The 25,870-nt window shown below is 34.2% G+C and overlaps 1 protein-coding gene across 1 annotated transcript in view; it reads left to right on the top strand.

Annotated features, from left to right (window-relative positions):
• Window positions 1–11,000: 11,000 nt before the first annotated feature.
• OLFM3 (olfactomedin 3) overlaps window positions 11,001–25,870 on the top strand; it is a 192,884-nt gene continuing 178,014 nt past the window's right edge. Inside the window, exon 1 of the mRNA XM_002810546.4 lies at window positions 11,001–11,438. Within this exon, the coding sequence (XP_002810592.1) occupies window positions 11,370–11,438 (69 nt within the window). The 5' untranslated portion in view covers window positions 11,001–11,369. The remainder of the gene's footprint in view (window positions 11,439–25,870) is intronic.

Below are 25,870 nucleotides of genomic sequence, written 5' to 3' on the forward strand. Positions count from 1 at the left end.
GTTTTTTGAAGTTTTTAATTGTTCAGTTATTCTTAGGTTTGGGATTGCATGTCTAAGTAATCCAATAGATGGCTAGATGTTCTCTCTATGACTTGTTTGGTCCTGCCTTCCCCTGGACATTTTCCCATACATATCTAGGAGTATGTATTCTAAACTATATCTCAACATCTAATTCAAAAAAATTAGTAATCAGTTTATAAGCTGCAAGGCACTTAGTATTTATAATAAGCTTTATAAATTTAAAAGGCAACTTCTCAATTATCTTGTAAAGAAGTATTAGGGAATAGATCCAGTCAACCTTATAGGTTATCTTAGCCTTTCATTGTTTTGACTAGCCTATTTTCCAACCCTAGAGAGATAGAAATTAATTTGTAGAAAATAGATATCTATGCAAGCAATTTCTGTTCATAGAAATGCAGTCTGTCGGGTGGAGGTTCAATTTATTTTGTTTCCCTAATAGAAGAGGCCAGTTTTGAATCTATTAAGCAAATTCATTTTAGGATTTCTAATGGCCTCTACATGTGTCTGCTCTGTGGATTCTTCTTCTTAAGAGTTATAACATTTTTTTTTCTGATTCTCTCACTAACTAAAGAGTTAAATAAAATCTTTGACAAATATTTATTTTCTATGAGAGCTGTAATTTTGAACATTAAAAATAATATTTAATGGCCAATACCCCATTAAAATAGTTCTTTAAAATAGTCAAGATATTTTTAGAGAAGTAAATATATTTTAGAAGTTTAATTTAATATCTTCTCTATGGCATTTTAAAATTATTATCTATATCCTATACATCTTTTAAAAGCCAAATTAAGCCTTTTTAAAGTCAAGTTAAAATTTTTTTATTCCTCTAAACTCAGAGTTTTATGAGTCAATAACATATTCAATAATTAATCTTGTATAGCACTGAATATATATCTCTTTATATGATATTTAATTTTTCATGTATTAATGCCTGTTTTTTTAATATGAGTCAATAATTCTTAAGTGTTGGATTGCATTGTAGCTCTACTTTTAGTTTTGTGAGTAACCTCCAAACTACTCTCCATAGTAGCTGTGCCAATTTACATCCCTACCAACAGTGTAGGAGGATTCCCTTTTTTCTACAACCTCACCAGCATTTGTTATTGTCAAGATTTGGAATCAACCTAAGTGTCCATCAACGGACAAATGGATAAAGATAATGTGGTACATATATACCACGGAGTACTATTCAGCCATAAAAAATAATGAGATTTTGTCATTTGCAACTATACGGATGGAACTGGAGGTCATTATGTTAAGTGAAATAAGCCAGGCACAGAAAGACAAACATATCACTTTCTCACTTATTTGTGGAATCTAAAAGTCAAGACAATAGAACTCATGGAAATACAGACAAAAGAATGGCTATGAGAGGCTGGGAAGCGTAGTGTGAGGGGTAGGGGAGAGGAGGGGTTGATTAGTGGGTACCAAGAAAAATAAAAAGAATGTATAAAACCTAGTATTTGATGGCACAAGGAGATTGTGGCCAATAATAATTTAATTGCACATTTAAAAATAGCTAAAAGAGTATAATTGGATTGTTCATAACACAAAGTATAAATGCCTGAAGAGATGAATAACAAATTTTTCATGATATGATTATTATACATTGCTTGCATATACCAAAATATCTTATGTACCCCATAAATATGTACACCTATTATGTACCCACAAAAGGTAAAAATAAAAAAAAGTTGAGGTCTTTGTATCGTCCACAACATAATGCTCTGTACAGAACAGATGTTTAAATAAGTAGTGATTTGATTTGCTTATTTAATTAATGCCCACAATGTCTAAAAATCCATCCAAGTACAATTCATATCCAGAAACAAAATCTGTTAAATAATTACAGAATTATCCAGGGTTCAAAAAATAATACAAGCACATCTTAATTATTTTCATCAAGTTTATATGAAGTAGAACTCAGGAACCATGGATGCCTCCTTGGCTCGCTTTTTCTTAATACAGTTTAGTCTTTTTAATATTCACTTTGCTCTTCTTCCATCTCCATCCCTGAAAAGCCTGCAGGACCCGTTAGGGCTGACTATAAACCAGTGGTTTTCAACTTCATTTTTGCTCTGCCCAGGAGAAAAATAAATTAAGTTTAAATTCCTCTTAACAACTATAATTAAGCACTAAGAAATAAGATTTTGTTGTATAATGTGAAGCTTCGGAAGGGCCACAAAATATTATAGAGTATAAATTTTTTCTTCCCTCCAAAACCAACTTTTGCTCTCTTCCAGGCAATAATATCTCCCTTAACCTCTGTCAGATCACCTTTTTCAGAGGTCTAGAGTTACTAGGAATTCCAGATCATCTTACTATAGTGTCAGGGAAGGAGATGATCAGAAGCTGGTCATAAAAGCCCCTGTGAAGACTGTTCTATTTTGATTTCACCCTCACTTACAGGTGTTTAGCACTTAAACATATCTACTCAAAGTAAGAAGAGGGGGAGGTGGGGACAGGGCTCTTACTTAGGCAGCAAAACCTGGAATTCTAATTTGTGTTCCCCTAGCCCTGTGAGGTCAGAGGCTCCAATAAGTTTCTGAGTCTTTAGGTAGCTTCTTCTGAAGATGATAGCCACTCTTAATGGAAAAGAGGTCCTAAAAGCCAGGCTGTCTTCTTATTTCTCTGCTCTCTCAGACCTTGATCCCATATTTCATCACTGACATTGCTGTTATCCAATGCCTTCAAGCAGTTGTATTTACATATTTTTTTTGGTTCTTAAAGTCATTCTCAGTAAGAGACTTGGTCCAAATTATTTAGCCTTGCATTACTAGAAGCACAAGTCCTTTGTAATATTGGTGTTTATTTGTAAATATATATATGTATTTAAATATGTATTTGTAAATATACATATTTAAATATATATTTGTAAATATACATATTTAAATATATATATTTAACTTAATTTTTTACTAATTTTTACTAAATTGTTTTAGTAAAAAAAAGCTGCATATACTGCCAAAGTATACGCAAATCAAAATCCACCTTTAAAATACAACTCAGCTGGGTTAGTGATTGGTAAGGTAAACATGGGTATTTTTAAATGAGTGTGCGAAATAATCCCTTTTGTTATATAATTTCAAATATGGCTGCCCTCAGTTTCTTCCCTCCCTGTATGCACGTGGCTGTGCTTTACATTGAGAGATAAAGTCCAATTATTTTTCTCTTACATCTGCTCTTGTTTTAGTTATTTGCTTAAGAAAAAAAAAGCAGATATAAATACTTGCCTTCTTATTTTTTATTTTTATTTTTTTTGAGACAGGGTCTCACCCTGTTGCTCTGTTGCCTAGGCCAGAGTTCAGTGGTGAGACCATAGCTCACTGCAGCCTGGACCTCCTGGGCTCAGGTGATCCTCCCACCTGAACCTCCCGAGTAGCTAGGACAACAGCCGTGTGCCAACATGCCTGGCTAATTTTTTTATTTTTGCATTTTTTGTAGAGATGGGGTTTCACTGTTATTAAGCTGGTCTTGAACTCCTGGGCTCAAGTGATCTGCCCACCTCAGCCTCCTAAAGTGCTGTGACTGCAGGTGTGAGCCACCATGCCCGGCCATGAATTCTGAATATAGATCATAATGTGATTTTTCAGTATAAGTCATAAGAATTCTCGCAGTTTCTGCCTAGGTCTTTTAGAATACTGGCTCTTAAAATGCTCTCTGAAAACCTAGCTGCCATATTGTAAGACATTCAAGCGACACAGAAAGATGACACAGAGGTGATCCACTCAATAATGCCACCTGGGCTCCTAGCTTACAACCGGTATCAACCGTAGCCATGGGAGTGAACCATCTTGAATATCTAGTCAAGTATTGCCTTCTATCTGACTGTAACTGTACAAGAAATCCTAAGTAAGAAATTGTAACAAAATTATGACCATTAATAACGTATTTTATATTTTAAACTATTAAATTTTGGAATGGTTAGTTATAGAGCAATTGATAACCTAAATATCCTCAAAAGCTTTACAATCAAGTGAAGAAAGACACAAAAGTAGATTTTAATAATCAAGCATAGTAAATACAATGATGAAAGCATACACAAGACATTATAAAACATGATGAGAAGAGACACCTTGAAGGAGGGTACCAAGGGTCAAATAAAGAGAAGAGATGGCATTCAAAGTGAAATTTAAATGCAGAATAAGAAGGTTTTAGGCAAAAGAAGAACTATTAATCTCACAGTAGAACAGCGTTAAAAGACGTACAATTACCAAACATTTGCTGGATTCCAATTATTAGTTGACAATGGTTAGAAATGAGACTGGATTGGAAGACAGGGGCCATATCATGCAAAAGTCTGCATGAACCATTTTAAGGACTCCACACTTGATCACGCATAAGTTAGGAAGCCATTGAAGGCCTTTAATCTGAGACCAATATGATAAAATTAGTCTTTAAATCAATTAAGTCCTTTGTGGCAAACAAATTACAAGTTGAAAATAGAAGTAAAAACAAACAAACAAAAAACCAAAAACTGGTGGCAAGGCAAGGAAATAAACCATTTTAATGCTTCAAATGACATTAATAAGATCCTGACCTAGGTGTATGTGGAGCATTAGGATAGATTTAGAGATATTCTAGAGATAAAATTAACAGTATTTTTGATCCATTGAATGAAGAGATAAAAGTGAGGGAGAAGTTAAGTGTGATTTCCATGCTTCGTGCTTTGCAATGGGGATAAAATTATGTCACAAACTAATATGAGTTAGGAAAGATATTCATTTGAAATACTGAGTTTGCGATGGAGGAAATTACATAGTGACATCTAGTAAATCTTGGGTATAAAAATATGCATGAATAAATTAAGGTTGAAAAATTCAATCATTCATTCATTTATTGATGAAATCATTATTAAGTGACTGCTTGGTGCTGGACACTGTTCTAGATGCTTGAATTAAGGTAGAACACCATACAGACAAAGACCCTTCATAGAATACCTTTTAATAAGAGAAACAGACAGTAAATAAATGACATAAACATATGATAAATAGAGAATAATTGGGGTATTATTTTTGATAGGGTATTTAGGAGAGGTAGGGGATCTAGATGAAAATGGCTTAAAAGCAGGCAGGAAGAAAAGTCACCATGAAAGACAGTAGAAGAGCAGCAGGCAGGAAACGAAATCCTGGCAGTCCTCTGACAGGTCACAGACATTAGGAAATGAATCAAAGGCAATTTTCATCTACATAATGAAAGATGAAGAGTTGCTCAAGGAGTTTATATTACGTGCTTAGTTATTCTTATTTTTATTCTAAAATAACTAGGTCTCTCAATGATAAATTATAGATGAAACCAAAATAAGGAACAGCATTTTTTAACATAATGGAATATCTCTGAAAAGCTAAGGAAGTATAAAATATATGAGAAAAAATACAGTTGGCCCTTGGACAACACAAATTGGTACTGTACGGGTCCATTTATACACAGATGTTTTTCAATAAATATATTGGAAACATTTTTGTAAATTTGCAACAATTTAAAAAATTCAGACCAACTGCATAGCCTAGAAAAATTGAAAGAGTTAAGAAAAAATGAGCTATGTCATGAGTGCATTAAATATATGTAGATACTAGCCTATTTTATCATTTACTATGATGAAATATACACAAATAAATTATTAAAAAGTTAAAATTTATCAAAACTTACACACACAAACAGACTGTAAGTGGTGCCATTTGTAATAACAAGAAACATAAACAATATAAAGATGCAGTATTAAATCATAACTGCATTAATTTAACTGTACTACATATTGTACTACTGTAATAATGTTGTAGCCACCTCCTATTGCTGTTGCAGTGAGCTCAAGAGTTTCCAGTATCCACTTGACACTAATCTCCAGTGAGCCTTTTGTCTACCTAGTAAATTGCATGTCACAGTGAAAAGTGACTCTTGTGGTTCTCATGTACTTTTCATAATGTTTAGTAAAACACTCTATACAATACCCTTGAATAACATTATGGCATTCATATGAAGTGCCACTAGCAATGCTGGAAGTCCTTCCAAGAAGACGAGAAAATTCATCACATTACAAGAAAACATTGTACCATAGCTTGAGGTCTGAAGCAGTGGCTGCCCATTATTTTAACATAAATGAATTCAATGTAAGGATGATTATAAAAACAAGAAAAGGAAATGTTTGAAGCCATCATTGCAGCTATGTCAGCAAGCACATATTTTGCCAAAGAACTTTTGTGTACATATAAGGTTTCCTGTAAGAAAGGCATACCTATAGACTTTAATGTGATTCCAGAAAAAGCAAAGTTATTATATAACAGGTTGAAGCAAAAGAAAGGTGAAGGATATAAAGCTAAACAATATAATGCCAGCAAAATATGGTTTGATAATGTTGGAAGGAGGTGTGGCTTAAAAAAAAAAAGTCAGGATAACAAGAGAAGCAGCTTCTGTTGACCAAGAAGCAACAGACAACTTTCCAGACACCCTTAAGAAAATTATTGAGAGAAAAGGGTATCTTCCTGAACCAGTTTTTAACACAGACAAAAATGCCCTGCTCTGAGGGAAAAAAAATGCCACAAAGGACATTTATTAATAAGGAAGGGAAGGGAACACTGGGATTTAAGGCACGAAAAGATAAGCTAACTCTACCGTTGTGTGCAAATGCAGTCGGGTTTATGATCAGGTCTGCCTTTATCTATAAAGCTGATAACCACATAGCCTTGAAAGGAAAACATAAACACCACCTGCCAGTCTTTTGGTTGTGCACCAAGAGGACCCGGGCAATGAGAACCCCTTTTATGGACTGGTTCCATCGATGGCTTGCCCCTGAAGACAGGAAGTACCTTGTCAGTAAGGACTGCTTTTTAAAAAGTTCTCTTGATATCAAACAATGTCTCTGGTCACCCAGAACCCCAAAAGTTTAACACTGAAAACATCCAAGTGGTCCACTTGCTCCCAAACATGTCTCTTTTTCAGCCATTAGATTAGGGGATCATAAGGACCTTTAAGTCTCCATTACACGTGTACTCTATAGAAAGGATTTTCAACATTATTGAAGAGAACTTCCATAGAGAGAACTTGATCAAAGTTTAGAAGGCTTATACCATTAAAGATGCCATTGTTGTTATAGAAAAAGCTTTGAAGGCCATCAAGCACACAACAAGAAATTCCTGCTGGAGAAAACTGTGTCCAGATGTTGTTCATGACTTCACAGGATTTACGACAGAGACAATTAAGGAAACCGTGAAAGATACTGTAGGTGTGGCAAAAGAAGGTAAGAGGTAAAAGGTTTCAAGGTGTGAATCTTAAAGAAATTCAAGAGCAAATAGGTACCGCATCAGAGGAATTAAAAGAAGGTGACTTGATGGAGATGAGTACCTCCAAACCAATGCCAAGACAATGAGGAGGAAGACATAGAAGACACAGTGCCAGAAAACAAATTGACATTAGACAATCTGGTGGGAAGGTTCCAATTATTCCAGACTACTTTTGACTTCTTTTGTGACATGGACACTTCTATGATATGGGCACTGAAATTAAAGCAAATGATGAAAGAAAGATCTGTACTACATCGTCAACATATTAAAAATAAACATGTTTAGAGAAAATAAAGTAAAAAGTCAACAGAAATTACAATGTATTTCTGTAAACTTACACTAATAGTGCCTGCATCTCCTGTCTCCCTTCCCATCTCTTACATCTTTTCTGCCTCTGCCACCCCTGAGACAGAAAGATCAACCCATCCTCTTCTTCCTCTTCCTCAGTCTACTCAACATGATGATGACAAGGATGAGGATGGTTATGACTATTCAATTTCACATAATCAATGGTAAATATATTTTCTCATTATTTTCTTAATCACATTTTTTCTCTAGTTAGTTTTATCGTAAGAATGCAGTATATAACACATATAACACAAAAAATATGCATTAACTATTTATTTTATTGTAAGGTTTTGGGTCAAGAGTAGGATATTAGTAGTTAAATTTGGGGGAGTCAAAAATTATTTTTAAATTTTCAACTATGCAGAGGGTCAACACTGCTAATACCTACATTATTCAAAGGTCAACTGTACATCATATAGTCTCTTATCAAAAGAAAATTAAATGCATAAAACATTTAGCTAACACTATAATCAAATATAGAATTAAGAACTTTTGTAATATAAGGCACAAATGTTTTAAAAATTTGTGTCATTTGTTCTAGGTGTTGTATTGTACCACAATTTCATATAAGCTTAAGAAGGCCAACTTTGACTGGACACATAAATATCAAATACTTTGTTCTGCATGCATTCAGAAATGCAAGATTTCTAAATCTGTTATGTATAATTTTGTTATGTTATATATAATTATGTATAATTTTGTCTTCAGTTAACTACAGTTACAAATCTGAAGTGACAGTAAAAACAAAAGTAAAAAGATGCACCATTTATTACTTTTAGTAGAACTCTTTTGACTAGCTAATGCAAGACACAAGATACAAGGAACTACTTGGAATTTCTTTCTTGCAATGAGAAATGCTCCATGGATTGCAATGTATGAATAAGATATGATGTTACCTACAATGTTGTTAAATTGATTGTATGGAAATATATTATAAGAGGGTTTTGTTACTAAACAAATGACTAAAACCAATAGTTATCTTTAAGGGAAGCTATGCAACTGTATTGTTTTATTTTAAAAGAGAGATAGAGGAAGTAGTAGAGTATTGGTGAATTTATACTGTTTAGATTACAGCTTGTGTTTTTCAGTGGCATGTTTAATACAGCTTTGATTCATTACTGAACTTGATTATTCTCTACAAATGACTAAGCTTGTCTTATGGAAAATATGTTGTAAGTTTGCTAAGATCATCTGTTTTCATCTGTAACATAATTACCATATATTACTTATTTTGGATCTCTAAATATTATCATCTTCTTCCATCACATTTTTTTCTGACAAGGTTTCATAGAATTAGAATTTGCCTTCTTATTAACTTCTTGTTTCAACTGACATTCCAGTGCCATAAAAAAGGAGAGTTAAAGAGAAAAAAAACTGTGCCCACATATAAGTTTTGGTCCAGTCACTAATATTGTAAACCATGTATGAGATCAGAATAATTCTATTTCCAGAAAAAAAACCATTATTTTCATTATAAGAATATCTGTTTATCTTGAAGTGATAAAATTGATATGATTATATTTTCATATTACTCTGTGTGTCTGTTAAATACAGCTTCCTCTACTCAAACAAGTATAATGTACTACTGTCTGCTAATTGAGAGGTAGAGATGTAAAAAAGATGGTAGAAGACTTCTTGGGAAGTGGGAAAAGCATGTGTAAATACAAATAACAAAAAAATATATTTAGAGAATGGATAATAAAAATATATTATTATAATCATTCAGCCAACACACCTCTGCAAATTCATTTTCAATCTGCACAGTCATGTGAAAGATTTAAAAAAGGATGCAGAATTTTCAACAATTTCTATGTGTGATTTATTAAAAAAATTATGCTGATTTTATCCTACATAGAAAGATAAGTATGTAGATGTTGATAGGTAGAAAAGTTTAGGTTAATAAACAAATGTAAAAAGAAAAAAAACTCTGACAAATATGTTCTAGGAAGTTACCCCAGAGAGTGGTACAACTCTGTAGTTTTATCTATTACCTCAAAATAATGGAAACTTCTAAATATGGTTATGGCTGTTAAGGTTATTAAATTAACACCATTATAAGTAATTTCACTTTCTTTCTATGGTTTTGCAATCTCTATTTTGTATGATCTTTTCCTTCAAAAAGAATTATCAGATGTAGTGAACTTCATGCCATTTATGTTTATAGAAAATAAAGACCTCGAGTAACTATACACACATTCATAATATTAGGATTAGAACAGATGCAATATGATGTAAATTCTCGGGGACAATAACTTTCAAATGTATTTGAGTCCTAATTGAGATTTCTTATATTTAAAAATAGGATATATTTTCAGTGAAAGGTTGATGGAGATTTCATACTCGGTATGTGGCTGATATCTCAATTCATTGTCTTTTAATCGTCGAAGTAAAAGGAAGCAATGTCCACAGCCCCAGTTTAGATATTTTAACCCTTAGGAAGTATAATTTCTAGAAAAATCAACAGAAGATGGAAATATTAAAGACATAATTGTACGAGAGGGATGTTTCAGGGTGGCTACTAACTTCTTCCTTTTTGTATTATTGAGAACACTTTTTCCATATTCAAAGAAATGAAATTGCTCCAGTAAGGTTGAATGATGCAGGGTAAAAGAGTTTGCCATTTACCCTTTCTTTGCTCTTGTGAAGCAGCTATTCTGCCTTTTCTTGAGCCCTAGATTACAGAAGTGTTTGAAAGCTTAGAAATAAACACTCTTCCCATCCTGCTATCCATCTATCAGTGAATTCTTCCTCAAGTAAAAACGCAAGTCAGACTGATAGAAAAACTATATTTCCAGGTATGGCTGTGCATATGGGGGGGGGATATTTCAGTTGGGGGATCACTAATGGAATATACCATTTATAACTAAAAGAAGAATAGAAGCCTTTTTATTTATTTATGCATAGTGTTTTTAGATGACCAAAATCCCTAGATAGATAGATACACATTAATACCTAACCAAAACATATAATTTTAATAAGCTATTCATAAATGACTGTACATATCTATAAATTACCACATTCTACTATCAATAACAGCTGAAAATCGTGTGCCTTGGATGACAAACATACACTGATAGTCTGCACTGCAAACTTTGTTTAAAGCACTAAATACAATATCAAGTCCTCTGTCAATGACAGCAGAAGGTTCTAGTGCACTATTTGTTTCATAATCCTGTATTTAGCTGACTCTTTACTTCTCTGCAGCTCAAGTTGCCGGCAAATGCTGAACTGGAGCACGAGAGTCAATCCTTGTTTGGTTAACAAATTCCCCGCAAAATATCCCCCCAAACCCCCCAGGAGCTGTAGTGATGTCATATCCGTTGTCCAGGTTTCCACACCTCTCTCAGCAGTTACTCCCTTTATCTATTCCTTGGGTCAAAACTTTTGAGGTGGGCTGGCTATACAGCAGCGGGGGAGAGGGTAAACTGGGGCGCGCGGGTTGGAGGCTCTTCAGCACCGCGGCCAGCGCCCACTGAAGCCCAACCCACTCTCTTGAGCTCCCGGACTCCTAGCTCTGAGAATGCCTGCGGAATGATCGCCCCCCAGGGCGGCTACCGCCGCTGCCGCTGCTGCTGTTATTGCTACTGCTGCTGCCGCCGCCTCTGCTTCCACTCTGCTCTGACTGGCACGCAGAAAGTGCAACTGACGAGGGAAAGGTCTCTGCAGTGAGTGGAGTGCCTACATAAAAGAGAGTAAAGAGGTGCAAAAACCCAGATCAGAATGCAGGCGACGTCCAACCTTCTCAACCTCCTGCTGCTGTCTTTGCTTGCCGGATTAGATCCTTCCAAGGTATGAAAAATATTTTGAGTCTTGTTTGAAATAAATGTTCAATATATAACAAACCTAACAGAAATGCAAATAAACATGTCAAAAACGGGACGAGAGACAGCTCTTTCAGCTACCTTATGGTGCCTGGCGTATCCCCACTGCTTGGAAGATAACAAGGTGAACTACCGGAGGAATAGCTCCCCAAGGTAGAGTCCTACTGCGCGGGGGGAGGGACTAGGAGAAAATATACTGTGCATGGGCAGCGGGCAATGCGGCTCTCCGGGGAATTTAGCTTATTCCGTGTCCAACTGCTTAATGCTCTCTTTTGAAGTAGGACGGGTAATGCAAAGGAGTTTGCAGTAGAAACAATGCAATTTATAAGCATGTATTAGGACATGGTGAACCGTTTCTTTGTTGAAAGCAGCGAAGCGTTTTCCAGCTGATCCTAGTCAATAATACTCCCATCGCAGACGTGCTGCGGTTTGTGTCCAAAACATTTGGGATGCTGCTTGTAAAACACATGGCAGAGCAGCAGAGCTATACTCTCTGCCATTGCTGAGAGGCGTTGGTGAAAGGAGCTTGTATTTGTTTCTTCCTTTTCATTAAGAAAATGAGGGGGCACTGAGGAAGTTCTGATTATCAGTGTTAAGAAACAGGAAGTGAGAACCTTAACAAACTAAGGAGGGCAATAGGAAGGATGAGTTAGCTCATAGACGTTGAACTCTGAAAATTATCTAGTACTGGCAATGAAAGTGAACGCTAAACTCCTTTGATAAAAAGACAGGAAAATATGGACAAATATTTTCAACGATGTCTGAGAAAAGTCTTGATGACAAAGTGAGATAATTTGAAAGCTTCAGCCTTCTAAGAAAATCGTAATGACAGGGAATAAGAGATAAGCCATCTGGTGAAAAAGAGTAAGAGATACAATTTATTATTTTACTTATTTAACTGGCCAACAGCAATTTGACAATATAGGAAGAATGATTCCATGCTATAAAACTAATACAAGCTATATTTTGGAATATTATAAAGTTATTTTTAAAGCTTTACATCATGTGTGTAGTGTAGACAAATTAAGTTTCCTTTCATTATTGAATAGAACTAAGATGTAACCAACCATAATTTAATACTGTGGTTGTGATATTTGTAGGCCTAATATAGTATACAGTTAAAACTTAGAATCATGTCGTATATATTTGTAATTATTTCTGTACTCTTTCATATTTAGAAGGACCTGATGAGAATAAACTCATTTTATTTTAAAGCTTTGATTGTACTGGTATTATAGATGTAAACGCTTCACACTGTGTGAATGTCATCTTAATAATCTTAAAGGCATATTTTATATACTAAGGTGTAGCTTTAAAGCATTTTACACTTAGGAAAAAGTGTTGATTTTGTTTTTATATTTAATTTTTTTTCTTCTTGACTCTGCACCCTGTAGTGACACATTCTATCCACTGCCACTCTTTTTATATAATATTGTTTAAAACTTTTGAATACATTCCATATGATTTGGGAATATTCTTGGTAAAACATTTTTTAAAAGCAAAGTTAATCACTAAGTTACTGCAGAAAAAGTCACTTGACTTAAAGTGAGTTTTATTTGTTTTTCTTTAAAATAAATTCAGAAATGTAGAGCTTCATTAACAATTTTGTGCGTGATTTGATTTGTCTGTTATCTTTGATGCATAAATATCTTCACTGCTTCCACCCCTTTCTTTCCAAAGTTAAATATATAGATAATTTTCTGTTCAATATGAGGACATTCTTAAAATAAGCAATGCATCTTTGGTCAATATAATCTTTTCTAGTTTTGGTGAGTTTATTTGTGTGTATTCAATGCTATAAAACTTTTTACTTTCTTCAGAATGAGCTGTGGATATTTGCTACAAATGAGCTGAAAAATCCAGGGAAGGCATATATTAACTTTTCAAACTGTCCTTCTCAGCTTCCACATACTGCAATACAGTGTGCAAAGAACAAAAGATGATTTTTTTCAAAAGACGATATTTGCTCTATATCATAGGCATTACAGAGAATATTAAAACTTTCAAAGCAAGTAATTTTAATGTTGTAAAAAGTTTTAGGACTTTTAGACAAAACATTGATTTAAAAAATGAAGAGAAGCTAATTTTGTATTAATATTATATATTTATATTTATATAATATATATTTATATTGCTTCCCCCAAAAAATTACAGATGGCACCATTGTGTCCTCAGAAGAATTGTCAATTAGGTTATAAACTAAGAATTTTGTAGAATTTTATTTTTTATTCTACTAGTTACTTAAGGGCTTAGATTTTAAAAGTCAGGATTCATAAAGCAAATTTATATATGGTGAAATTAAAATTTAAAATCCAATAATATAGTACTACAAAAAATACAGTTTTTGGACAAATAAGAAATAATTTGTGATAACACTTAAATGAACAGAAATGCTAACCAACTGCTTTTTTACGTACTAATACATTAGGAGTGATATATGTCATAATCAAATTTTCAAATAATTTTAAGTATTATTCTATATTGTTATACTTTCTGTTTATTTTATATATATATATATATATATATATCTCACATGGATAAACAGAAACTGGCAAAATGGGAGAGCTCTTAAAATTGAATAGATTTTTTTTAGGTATAGGATTTCACATATATCAAATACTGGAAATCTACATCTTAGAAAGCACTTCTTATATATTAATTTACCTGAAGACAACTGGGTTTTCTAACAACAGTGCCAATTCTATTTCATGGAAGACTATATAATGTTTACATTTATAATGCTGTGTGTGTCTTTTTTTTTTTTTTATTCTGTCGCTGAAGCTTACAGGTTTTATATGGCATTTTATAAAGTGCTTAAGTATCGCCATCTTATGGTAAGATAAGTTACTTGAAAGTCAATATTGTTTTTAGATTTTTAAAAATGGCCAAGATTCATTGTTCATAGACTGAGCTTAGTTTCAGCATGTACTTAGTTGCTTTTCTCTCATTTACTGTATCAAAAAATTGGCAAGATTGGTATTCTCTTCCAACAAAGGAAGGCAATTCACACTAATTAATTATTTGTATTTTTATAGGGACAGATGTCAATTTTTCTTTTAGGAAATTTGTTTGAAATACTTTCTATTAATTAAAGTATAATTAGTAAGTTTCCAGTTCTTTGTAGAAAAACTCAGATGTATATCACTGCCTATTTTAAGAGATGTCAATTAATTTTATTTGTAATGGAGTGTTTGAATTATAGACAACATGCCAAATCATCATTCTATAAGCAAAATTTCAAACACCGAAAGCTTGTAGGAATTCAATTATTGCTCAATTTTATAGGGAAAGAACTATTTCTGTGTAGGGAATTTCTGAGGGCGGCTGCTAGATGGCATCTCTGTGCTTTTAAACTGAAGGCATTGATTTCAGTAATGACCTTGATAGTAGAAGAGTGGACTTCTTTCTGTTGCAGGAAGATTTTTAGCAGACCACTATTTGAACATTGTAACAAAACAGTAATCCCTGTGAATCAGAACTATGAATTTCTCTGCTCTGAACTATAAAGATAGGAGGATATAAATATGACTGTGCAGGTTTCAAACACAACATTGACACTGGAGCCAGCTACATACCTGGGGAACAGTTAAAAAGAGGTGACATGGCCATATCTTCACACCATTGTGACTGCTAAACTTTAGATGAGTCATACTTGTCTCATAAATATATCAGAAAATGCCCTATCAGGGGAACTGTGCTGAGTTTGAGGAAACATTTACTGTCTTCTTATGTAGAAATATGTTAAACTTATCTTCATGATACTTTCTCACACTACAGACATAAAATATAACAATGATTCAGCAATAATCTCCATCACCAAACTGTGGTTTCTGTTCAAGGCAACCCAGGCAATTAGATCTCTTGCCCTAAATAACATAAATGCTTTAAAGCCCTATAAGCATGATGAGAAGTAGGAATATTTTAATAATTATATTGTTGAATGTTTCATAATGTAATATACCATAAGAACCTTCACATTTTGATATTGCTAAAGAAAATAATAAGACTTAAATTGCCTAAGGTTAGCTTTCATACATAAATCTAATTAAAGTTCTTGTTCTTACTATTTTTAAATGAAACTGAGAAAAAGCAAAAAAAAAAAAAAGAGCAAGAGAAATAAACTGAGATTACTACTTGCTTTAAAATTTGCCTTAAAAATCTGTCTTTTCCTGTTTCTCCTGTGTGCTAGAGACATCCTCTTCATAACAGGATCAACTCAAATTAGAACAGAAAATGTGGATTGATGACATTTGGCAAGGACCTGTAATTATGCACCAGTAAATCCTGATGTGGCAAAAACTGAAGAGTTCAAGGCAGCCTGTCTATGTTTTGAAGGAGCAAATAACTTCCTGGTCTCATCTTTTCTCATCTTCCTTAACCTAATTAAACTTTTATTGTGGAAGAAGTAAATATTCTTTCTCACTCTTTCTCTTGGCAACTGGAAACAGTTAAATGGTATCACCTTTCTTCATTTTTCTTTTAAAATTCTTACTGCTTATAGCTTTGCAACTATTCTCTTTACAAAGTGGCAATTGTGATGATCGATGCTCTGTTGGGAGGGAAAGCAGCACGAGTGGGAGAAACACAGAGGATTCAAGGTCCTTCATTTCTAGACCCTACCTCTTCTACTGATGATATACATAGATGTGACTTTGGGGAAGCTGTGATTTTCATGCCCATACCTATAGAATGAGGAGCCTAGATGTTCTGAAAACTTTGTTAAACTATAGAATGAATTTTTAATAATATTTGACCATTTCTCAAAAATTAACCAATTCTTTTGTAGGGTCTAGTTAGTAATATCATAAACTTTGTGAGACCTGAGGATGAGCCTCCCTGGATAATATCATGCAGTTTTCATCTTCTCAGTTTCACATTTAAAGCCTTCAGTTTTCTACTTTCCACCTCACCACTCTGCTTCCCTCCTGTATTCATATACACAATCCATATACTCAGGCTTCGATCCATTCACCTATCAAACATTGCTCCCCTGAAGAGATCATTCATTAATCTAGTATGTCTGAAAACCAACATGTTTCCTACTTCAGCCATAAGTGTTTTATTTAACTGAAAGTCATCTAGGGAAATGTAAAGTAAAAACTTGTTTTCCATATGAAAAGAATTACTGGATGTATTAAAGAGATGTGAAAGATTATTTGGGAAGGCTACATATAAAACGTAGCACATATTCTGTTGCTGACTCTTCTAGGCAGACACATCCTGAAGGATTTTAGACTGGCAATTATTTTTAAAGCTTCAATTTTTTGTGCTAAGAAAATGTATAAAGAAAAAAGTGAGACTGGATAAACCTTCAGCTTAGAAACTAAGACTTTGCATCTGATTTAATTAAGTATTAATTAAACATCAATTTACTTAAAAGCACAAAACAGAACTTAATTGGTAGTAGTGAAACTAGGGAAAGATACAAAACCAGACTGTTGTCTTGGTAGGTTATGTGAAATTAATTACAGTGAATCACTGGGATTATCTGTACATTTCCATATATCTCAGTGAAATTACTTCCCGATAGCATTCAAGTATTAGGACAACATCAAAGCTATGTAAACACTCATTACCCTGGTTTAAATCTACAATATGATGTTGAAATGGTGGTCCTTGAACATTTTAGTTCACCTAACACTGATCATTAATCTACTCAGTCTATGCCCACTTACCAATCAAAAACCACGAAGTATAACAAAGTATATATATATATAAAATTTTATTTTTTTAATTTTTATTTTTTGACGGAGTCTCACTCTGTCGCCCAGGCGGAGTGCAGTGGCACAATCTCAGCTCACTGCAACCTCCGCCTCCTGGGTTCACGCCATTCTCCTGCCTCAGCATCCTGAGCAGCTTGGGACCACAGGCATCCGCCACCGCGCCTGGCTATTTTTTGTATTTTTACTAGAGACGGGGTCTCACCGTGTTAGCCAGGATGGTCTCGATCTCCTGACCTCGTGATCCGCCCACCTCAGCCTCCCAAAGTGCTGGGATTACAGGCGTGAGGCACCGCGCCCGGCCACCATGAAGTATATTTTTAATGAAACTAATGCTATTATGACAATATTTTAAATACACTTTTAAATTTTGTACTTCCAAATCAGTGTAAAAACAGAAGCTGGACATGAAATTAGAAGTGGCTTTCAGCTCTAATAGTACAACTTTTCAATAGTGAGTTAACATGTCTGAAGCTTAGTTTTCATAACAATGAAATAATATAACAGCAATGCAGCTTATACAATTATTTATGATATTAATACATGTGAAAACATATTTTAAACCATAAAAGTTAGTGCAAATATTCCACTTACATCAATCAACGTATAACCAAATCTGAAGTCTATTGTGGACCATATATTAAGGACTCCTAATAATAAAAAGGGCTTATCATGTTCCTTTACTCTTGCTGTTTCCTCTTCTCAGCTTTGTGAAAAGTGAATATTGTATAAAGTTATCAGCATAGCTTCTCAGAACCAGCCCATCATTTTGGTCAAAGCTCCAATTTAAACTTGTCACCTTACAAGTTTACATCATAATTATATCCAAAAAGGCACATTTTACAAGTTTCTTAGGAAAAAATGTAAAACACAAAGAGTGGCTTCATAATATCAAAGCCCAACTGCATCAAGAAAAGAACTTTTAAACTAATCATGGAGAAGAGATCACAGAGAGGAAAGGTATATTTAAACAAAGAATCTACCAACAGATAAAACTGTTTTTATGGCCAGTGTGCCTTTAAAATATGGACTTCTTACGTCTTCGCAAACTAAGATAATGAGAAAGTAGTTTAAATTCTCTTGAAGATTCAAAAATAATATGAAAGAGGGAAGGTCAGAAAAGGGATTTTCTCAAGTTACTCAATCAAGGCAGAGGGTCATGGAGAAAAGACCACATTTAGGAATATAATTTCTCTACTCTTTCTCTTGGATTGCTCTCTGTCCCTCTGCTTATATTGATCTTCTTGCTCTTCTCAGTAGAGACTTCTAAAGAGTTTTTCAAAAGACCTTGACCCTCAATTAGCTATTGTAATATTTCTGCTGATGTTACTCATCCAGTAGCAAATCCACCTCAGTAGCTCATGAGTTAATTTTTTTCTTTTCTATACTCAACACATGTAAATAATATGAAGGGTAAAAAAAAATACAAAAGCAAATATGTAATATCTAGAATAGACCCCACTCATGAACAACTATTATTTTAAAAATGTTTAAAAATACTTGCACACCATACCATAATGAGGTTTAATTTATCTCTGTTACATTCTATAAGAGGTTGCAGATTATTTGGGGGAATCTAAAATACAGAAATAGCATAAGACCATCTCTATCTACCGTGCCAGGTAATTTCAATGGCAACATTCAAAAATGTTGCTGAAATAATAAAAAATTGATTTTTCCAAGAACATTGATTCTTTTTTGCTTTAAAAACAAGGTGTAAAGCATGTATCACAGAGCTATGCCTTCTGTTATTTTCATACCAAGCCTTCAGAAGTATAAAAATAAGTTTAGAGAGAAGATTGCAGATGCTGTTGTATTCATGGTTTGCCTCTCCCTGGAAAGCTTTTTTCCCTTTTCTCCATATGTCAAAATTTTACCTATATTTTAGGATGCAACTCAAGTACCACTTTTTCCATAAATTCTTCCCTGACATTCCTTGCACCCCAAGAGTGGATAATCCTGATAAACTAAGAACCCCTAGAAGAAAATAATGATGTTTTATTTATATTTGTATCTTTAGCTACAGGTACTGTGTCTGACGCAGAATAGTTGTTCATGAACAAAAGTTGAATTGGATTTCCTCCCTACCCCAAATTTGCAAAACAATTTCTAATCACTCTTTTTTTTTTGAAATAGTATTTAGTGTACACATACTTTTCTTACTTTATTAGTAGTTATTTTATTGTATCTCTCTTACTAAATTGTAATGTATTCATTTATTGTATTTTATCCCTTCTAATAAATTACAAATGCAGGTTCAGTGTTTTGGGCATGATCCTATTCTTTCCTATCTAGCAGCTAGCACGGTGTCTTATTGATATAAGATATTTAATAAGTATTTTTTGCATGAAAAAATGAATATATGAAGAATAAATAAGTCAAGGAACACCTAATAAACTTGAAATCCTGGGTTAAATGATGCATGAATATAATCTATGTTTTTGATCCATTTTTCCATCAGACAAGATACTGAGGCAGGGAAGTAAGACTGAGTTTAAGAACCTTTAAAGACTTAGAACACTTATGCCAGGTTACTTATCTTGACTTACGCCAAAAATTAGGTTTCCTTAAATTTCTTATTAATTTCCTGCACACCCCACTATCCTCAGTGCTATTTTTGACTTGTAGTAGCTCTCTAGATTGCTACAACCTTAATACTCCTGTGAATTACCTGTGTTTCATGATGCTTGGTGGCAAAGTTAGTATATCCTCTTAGTGTCCATTTCATTTGCATGGACTTATAAGTCCAAACATTTCATTAATGTGTACATGTTGTTTTGACTACTTTTATTGTATGTAATGTCTTAGCTTTATTTGATAAATTCCTATATTACCTATATTTTTCCAACTCTTTTTAAAGGCTGACTTTTTTTTTAAGTATCTAAAGGTTCTGTTTAAATTGTTATCTTAGTATATACACTTATAATAGTACTGTGCCATATAAAGAAAAGCCATATTGCCTCCATTTTTCTACTACATTATTCTAAGAACATAGCACCACCATTAAGAATAATTTTTAATAATTAAAAACAAATATAAGTATAGTGGAGTCAGATTCATTGGATTTTAACTTCTAAATAGTATCAGAAATTAAATATTTTGTATGATTAACTTTGTAGGTTAAAATGCTCTGGAAAAAATGTCAGTAATAAAGTTGCTTAAATATTACAAATAAACAGATATCTATATAACCCCAAATGGAGGACATAAATTGAATAGACAAGCCTATCAATTTTTCCAACTAAGTTGAAGGTGATTAAGAAGCATTGCCCCTTGATGATTTAAATAATATTGCTAGAGGGACCAATTCCAGATGGCAGCATTTCTTCAAATAGAGAATCAGTACTGGAAATGTTGATTAACTAGCACCAAAATGTCACCAGTAAAATACGACTTACAAAAGATGCCATCTCTTCTGGGAGTGATCTGCATTTATGGCTGCATCGGGAATTATTTATCTGGAATCAGGACTAACAGTCATTATTTTTACATGTACATAAGTTTTTTGTCATAATGAAATCTTCATACCTATCATTGTAGTAAAAACAAACTGAAATATTATTTGGCTCAAGACTCTCTAAAGACCTCTTATTATACTTATTATTTATAGATGCTACAGATATATTCTACTCTTTATAAGTTGGGTACTAGAAACAGAGAATAAAATGACTTTCATTTGATTGATCTTAAAGTACTCAAGGACTATCAGAAGGAAATGTAAAAAGAGTAATGCGAAACTTATGCTGAAGAGATAGCTATTGTAATATAATGACCCCAAACTGAGCAGAAGACATTTGAGGGTAAGGAATCAAGTGAATGGAATTAGTTCATTATTTATTCATTGCACCCCTCATTGATGCCAAAGCTTCAAGACCTCCTTGTCGGTGAAATCAAGGTCAGACTCCGTATCTAAATATTTGTTCTAAAACAAAAATAAAATAAGACTTTAAGTGATAAAATTACAAATGAGTTTATATGTAGCATGGAGGTGAGCACATTCAAATACAGTAAAAAGAAAAGCTATTTGTTTACATATCAGGGATGGTTTAAGTTGTTACAGATGATGATTCATTTGTCAATATGTATTTAAATATTTCAGTTAACTTTATTGCTTCCTACACCCCCCAACCCCCACGCACAGAATGATTATATTAATTAATACGAGACCTAGTTACCCTTCTATTACTGCTGGCATTCAACTTTGGAACAAGATCTTCTTAGTTCAACTAATCTTAATGTTTCTTAGAAAGAATAAATAGAAGAAAGGAAAAGCCAAGAAAACATCATTAAGCTCCTTTTTCTTTCCCTGCTTACATCCTAACTTTGCAGAGAAAGAGGAAACAAGTTTGACTGCATTTTGACTATTTGTACATAATGATATTGGAAAAGATCTTATTTCCCTCTCAAGAGACTCAACCTAAATAATATTAATTTTGCATACAAAATGGAGATTAAGGAAAAGAGAAATCATACCAAATCAGAGAAAATCATATACTAAATAGGATATTGAAAAGTTTATAGTATTGTGGACAGAGTACCAAATTAGGAGTTAGAAAAGCAGGGACCTTATAACAGCTCTCTGTAATTATCTAGTGGTATGGCTCTGGGAAAGTCACTAAAGTTTTGTGATTTCCATTTCCTCATCTACAAGATGAGTATGTTGAACCACCAAATGCTCTTATACTTTTGGTAGGTCATCCTGAAATGGGGCACATCAATCTCTCAAAAATGTAGTTCAGGCCGGGCGCAGTGGCTCACATCTGTAATCCCAGCACTTTGGGAGGCCGAGGCGGGTGGATCACGAGGTCAGGAGATCGAGACCATCCTGGCTAACACGGTGAAACCCCGTCTCTACTAAAAATACAAAAAATTAGCAGGGCGTGGCAGATGCGCCTGTAGTCCCAGCTACTCGGGAGGCTGAGGCAGGAGAATGGCGCGAACCCAGGAGGCGGAGCTTGCAGTGAGCCGAGATCGCGCCACTGCACTCCGGCCTGGGGGACAGAGCGAGACTCCGTCTCAAAAAAAAAAAAAAAAAAAGAATGTAGTTCATCATTTTTTCGTTCTTTTTACTTCTGCTCATAGCCTCTCAAATTGGTTAAGTTAAAGGTAAAAATGTATATTGCTTTCATTTTGCTGAAAATCAGAATTAAAGTCTTGGAGAAAAATCACTGCAATTCATTGTATACGTATAGTGACACACACATAAAATTAAGTACAAAAATATTTAAGCTTATTTCACATCCCAAGCAGTATGGCTTATTTTTTATTCTGTATCTTCCCTTCCATTAGTTTTTGCAAATTTAATTGAAAGATAAATGAGTAAATGACCTTGTGTTTCTACTGTCTTTATCTTATGAAAGTTAAAGCAAAATAGATGGCTAAAATTATAAGAAAATAGAGAGAACCTCTATTTCAAATTTATAACACAACTTATGGATGGCTATCTCGCTTCTGTCTATATGTTTCTAATAGTGGGGAGTAGAGCAGTATTCAAGAAATTGGGTTATTTTTAATCAGAAATAATTATGAGAAAGTTTCTTTTTACATTGAGTTACACCTTCTAATGATATTTACTGCTACTGTGTTACGGTTTTTTGGCAAAATATAATAAAAATTGTATATTGACTGTGGTAGACAAAATAATATCCTTCCAAAGATGTCTGCATTCTAATTCGCAAAACCTGTGCATATGTTAACTTACATGACCAAATGGAATTTGTAGATGTGACTAAAGTAAGGATCTTGAGATAAGAATATGATCCTGGATTTTCTGGATAGGCTCAATATAATCAAAATGTCCTTTTAAGAGGAAGACTGGAGGCCCAGAATCAGAAAAAGAATCAAGGATGACAAAAGCAGAGATTGGGGAGTTGCACTTTTAAAATGGGGAAAGGATGCTCAAGCCAACACATGCAGGCTGCCTCTAGAAGCTGGAAAGCCAAAAGAAATGGATGCTTCCAGAGACCCTTTAGAAAGGAATGCAGCCCTGCTGACAGTTTGATTTTAAGCTCCTAAGACCCTTCAGGTTTTTGTCTGCCAGAACTGTAATAAATTTGTGTTGTTCTAAACCATTAGGTCTGTGGTAATTTGTTACAGCAACAATAGAAACTAATACATTGGCTTATATATGTTAGTAATAATTGGTAATTACCTTATTAATGTGTACAAACAAACATAATCAGCCAAATAATGCTAAAGTCTATGCTTGTGAATATGAAAATTAGAAAGACCATAGACATAAATTACAGTGTGGTCTAAATATTATAAAAGAACATAGATAATATAGAAATGAAAAATTGCAGCCGGCCACAGTGACTCAAGCCTGTAATCCCAGCACTTTGGGAGACCTAGGTGGGTGGATCACCTGAGGTCAGGAGTTTGAGACCAGCCTAGCCAACATGGTGAAACCCCGTCTCTACTAAAAATACAAAAAAATTAGCTGGGCATGGCGGCAGACGCCTGTAGTTCCAGCTACTTAGGATGCTGAGGCAGGAGAATTGTTAGAACCCTGGGATGCGGAGGTGCAGTGAGTCAAGATGGCGCCTCTGCACTCTAGTCTGGGCGACAGAGCACTGCTTATTGAAGAAGGCTTTCATTGGATTACACATAGCCCTAATTGAATTACATGATAAGTTTAGGTTTTCCCTGGTTGACATTTATAATATAAAAAATAAATCATTTTGTTGTTAGGTAAAAATCTGCCCATAGAATCTCACCTGCAATTTAAAAACTTTTTTTTTTTTTTTTTTTTAGACAGAGTCTCGCGTTTGTCCTTCTGTTGCCCAGGCTAGAGTGCACTGGTGTCATCTCGGCTCACTGCAACCTCTGCCTCCCAGTCTCAGACGATTCTGGGCGTCAGCCTCCCAAGTAACTGGCATTACAAGCGTGCGGCACCACGCTCAGCTAATTTTTGTAGTGCCGTGGTTTTGCCATGTTGCCCAGGCTGGCCCCAAATCCTGACCTCAAGTGATCTGCCCACTTTGGCCTCCCATGGTGCTGGGATTACAGGTGTGAGCCGCAGGCTACCTGTGATTCAATACAATGATGACTGTGATTCAATTTTTTCCTTCTCCATCACTGTCATCAGTCAAAATGTGAGCTACCAAAGGCAGTTGGCAAGTCTTCCAATGAAAGCAATTTTGTTTAGAAAACCAATGCATATTTCATAACGAACAGAGAAATAAATGATGATTGCTTAGTGACACAGGATTTCTTCTTTCATGTGCAATTGAGAAAAAAATGTGTTGTATAGTTTGTTTATTTAATTGCAAATAATTGAGAATTGCTTTTAGGTTTAAGAAAATTTATAAAGAAAATTATTAAAGAAGAATATAATTAGTTCAGATATTAAAGATTCTCAGTGTTCTAAATTATCACATGGGATAGACTGGACTATTGGCATTTACGTGGTAACTACTTTTTCAATAAATACTTACAACTGGCACTAGTTTAGGAGTTGGACATAAAACATGTTTATAAAGATACAGTTTCTACCCTTCTAAAGTGCTTAACATTTTTTACTGGAGGACCCAAAGATATTTATTAATAATTATAGTACTGGATGACATGTCCCGTGGCAGAAACCTATATAAGACACAAGGAGAGAATGTGGCAGGGTTGAGAGTGCGGGACCTATAGCAGAATGGAGGATAGGAGAGAGTTCCCTGGGGACAGGAATCCTTAAAGAAAGGTTAACTAGACAATGAAGAATGAAAAGATATTCCAGTAAATGGCAACAGCATGTATGAAGTCAAAGAGATGTACAAGCCTGTGAAGCACTGAAGAGCTTTTTTACATGACTTGAGTTTTTCTTATCCTTAATTATGTGAGATGCAAAAGAGGCTGATGAAGATGTAAAAGAAAGAGAGCCACTGGTGGCGTTAAAATGATAAAAAATATAATTATCCAAATATTTCAGGACTTAACCTGTACCAGATTAAAAATATTTGTGGAATTTAGTTATCTTAACTCCAAACAAGGTGAAAGATCGAATTTAAAAAACATACAATTTAGCTGTACTATTCGGGGTTCTCCTGAGAAGCAACCGATATATAAATTGTGTGTGTGTGTGTGTGTGTGTAGAAACAAAGAAAGACAGAGACAGAGAGTGAGACTCATTATAAGAAATTGGCTCACATGATTTTGTAGGCGGATAAGTCCCAGGTCTTCATTTAGCAAGCTGGATACCAAGGAGAGGGTATAGTTCTAGTCAGATGTTCTGGAGGATGAAGAACCAGGAAGAGCCAATGTATGTATACTTGAGCCAGGAAGAGCCAGCTCAAGTACGAATGCAGGAAAAAATGAATAGCCAAGCTCAAAAGCAGTCAGGAAGGAGCAGTTCTCTTCTGCTCAGGCTTATTGTTCTATGCAGGCCTGCACCAGATTGGAAGAGGCCTACACACATTAGAGAAGTTAATTTACTTTACTCAGCCTACCAATTCAAATTTTAATCTCCTTTGGAAGCAACTTCACATATGCATGAAAAATATTCGTTGTTCAAATATCTGGGAACTCCATAGCCTGGTCAAGTTAACACATAAAATTAACCATCACAGTAGTAACACATTAAAAAAAATCTAAGTGTCTCTATATTCTCTAACTTTATCTTCCTGTCTCTGTCTGTGTTTACCTACCTAGCTAGCTATGGACATCTATTTATTTTAATCATCTAAACAAAAAT

This window comes from Pongo abelii, chromosome 1, assembly GCF_028885655.2.
Source record: "Pongo abelii isolate AG06213 chromosome 1, NHGRI_mPonAbe1-v2.0_pri, whole genome shotgun sequence".
Lineage (NCBI taxonomy): Eukaryota > Metazoa > Chordata > Mammalia > Primates > Hominidae > Pongo > Pongo abelii.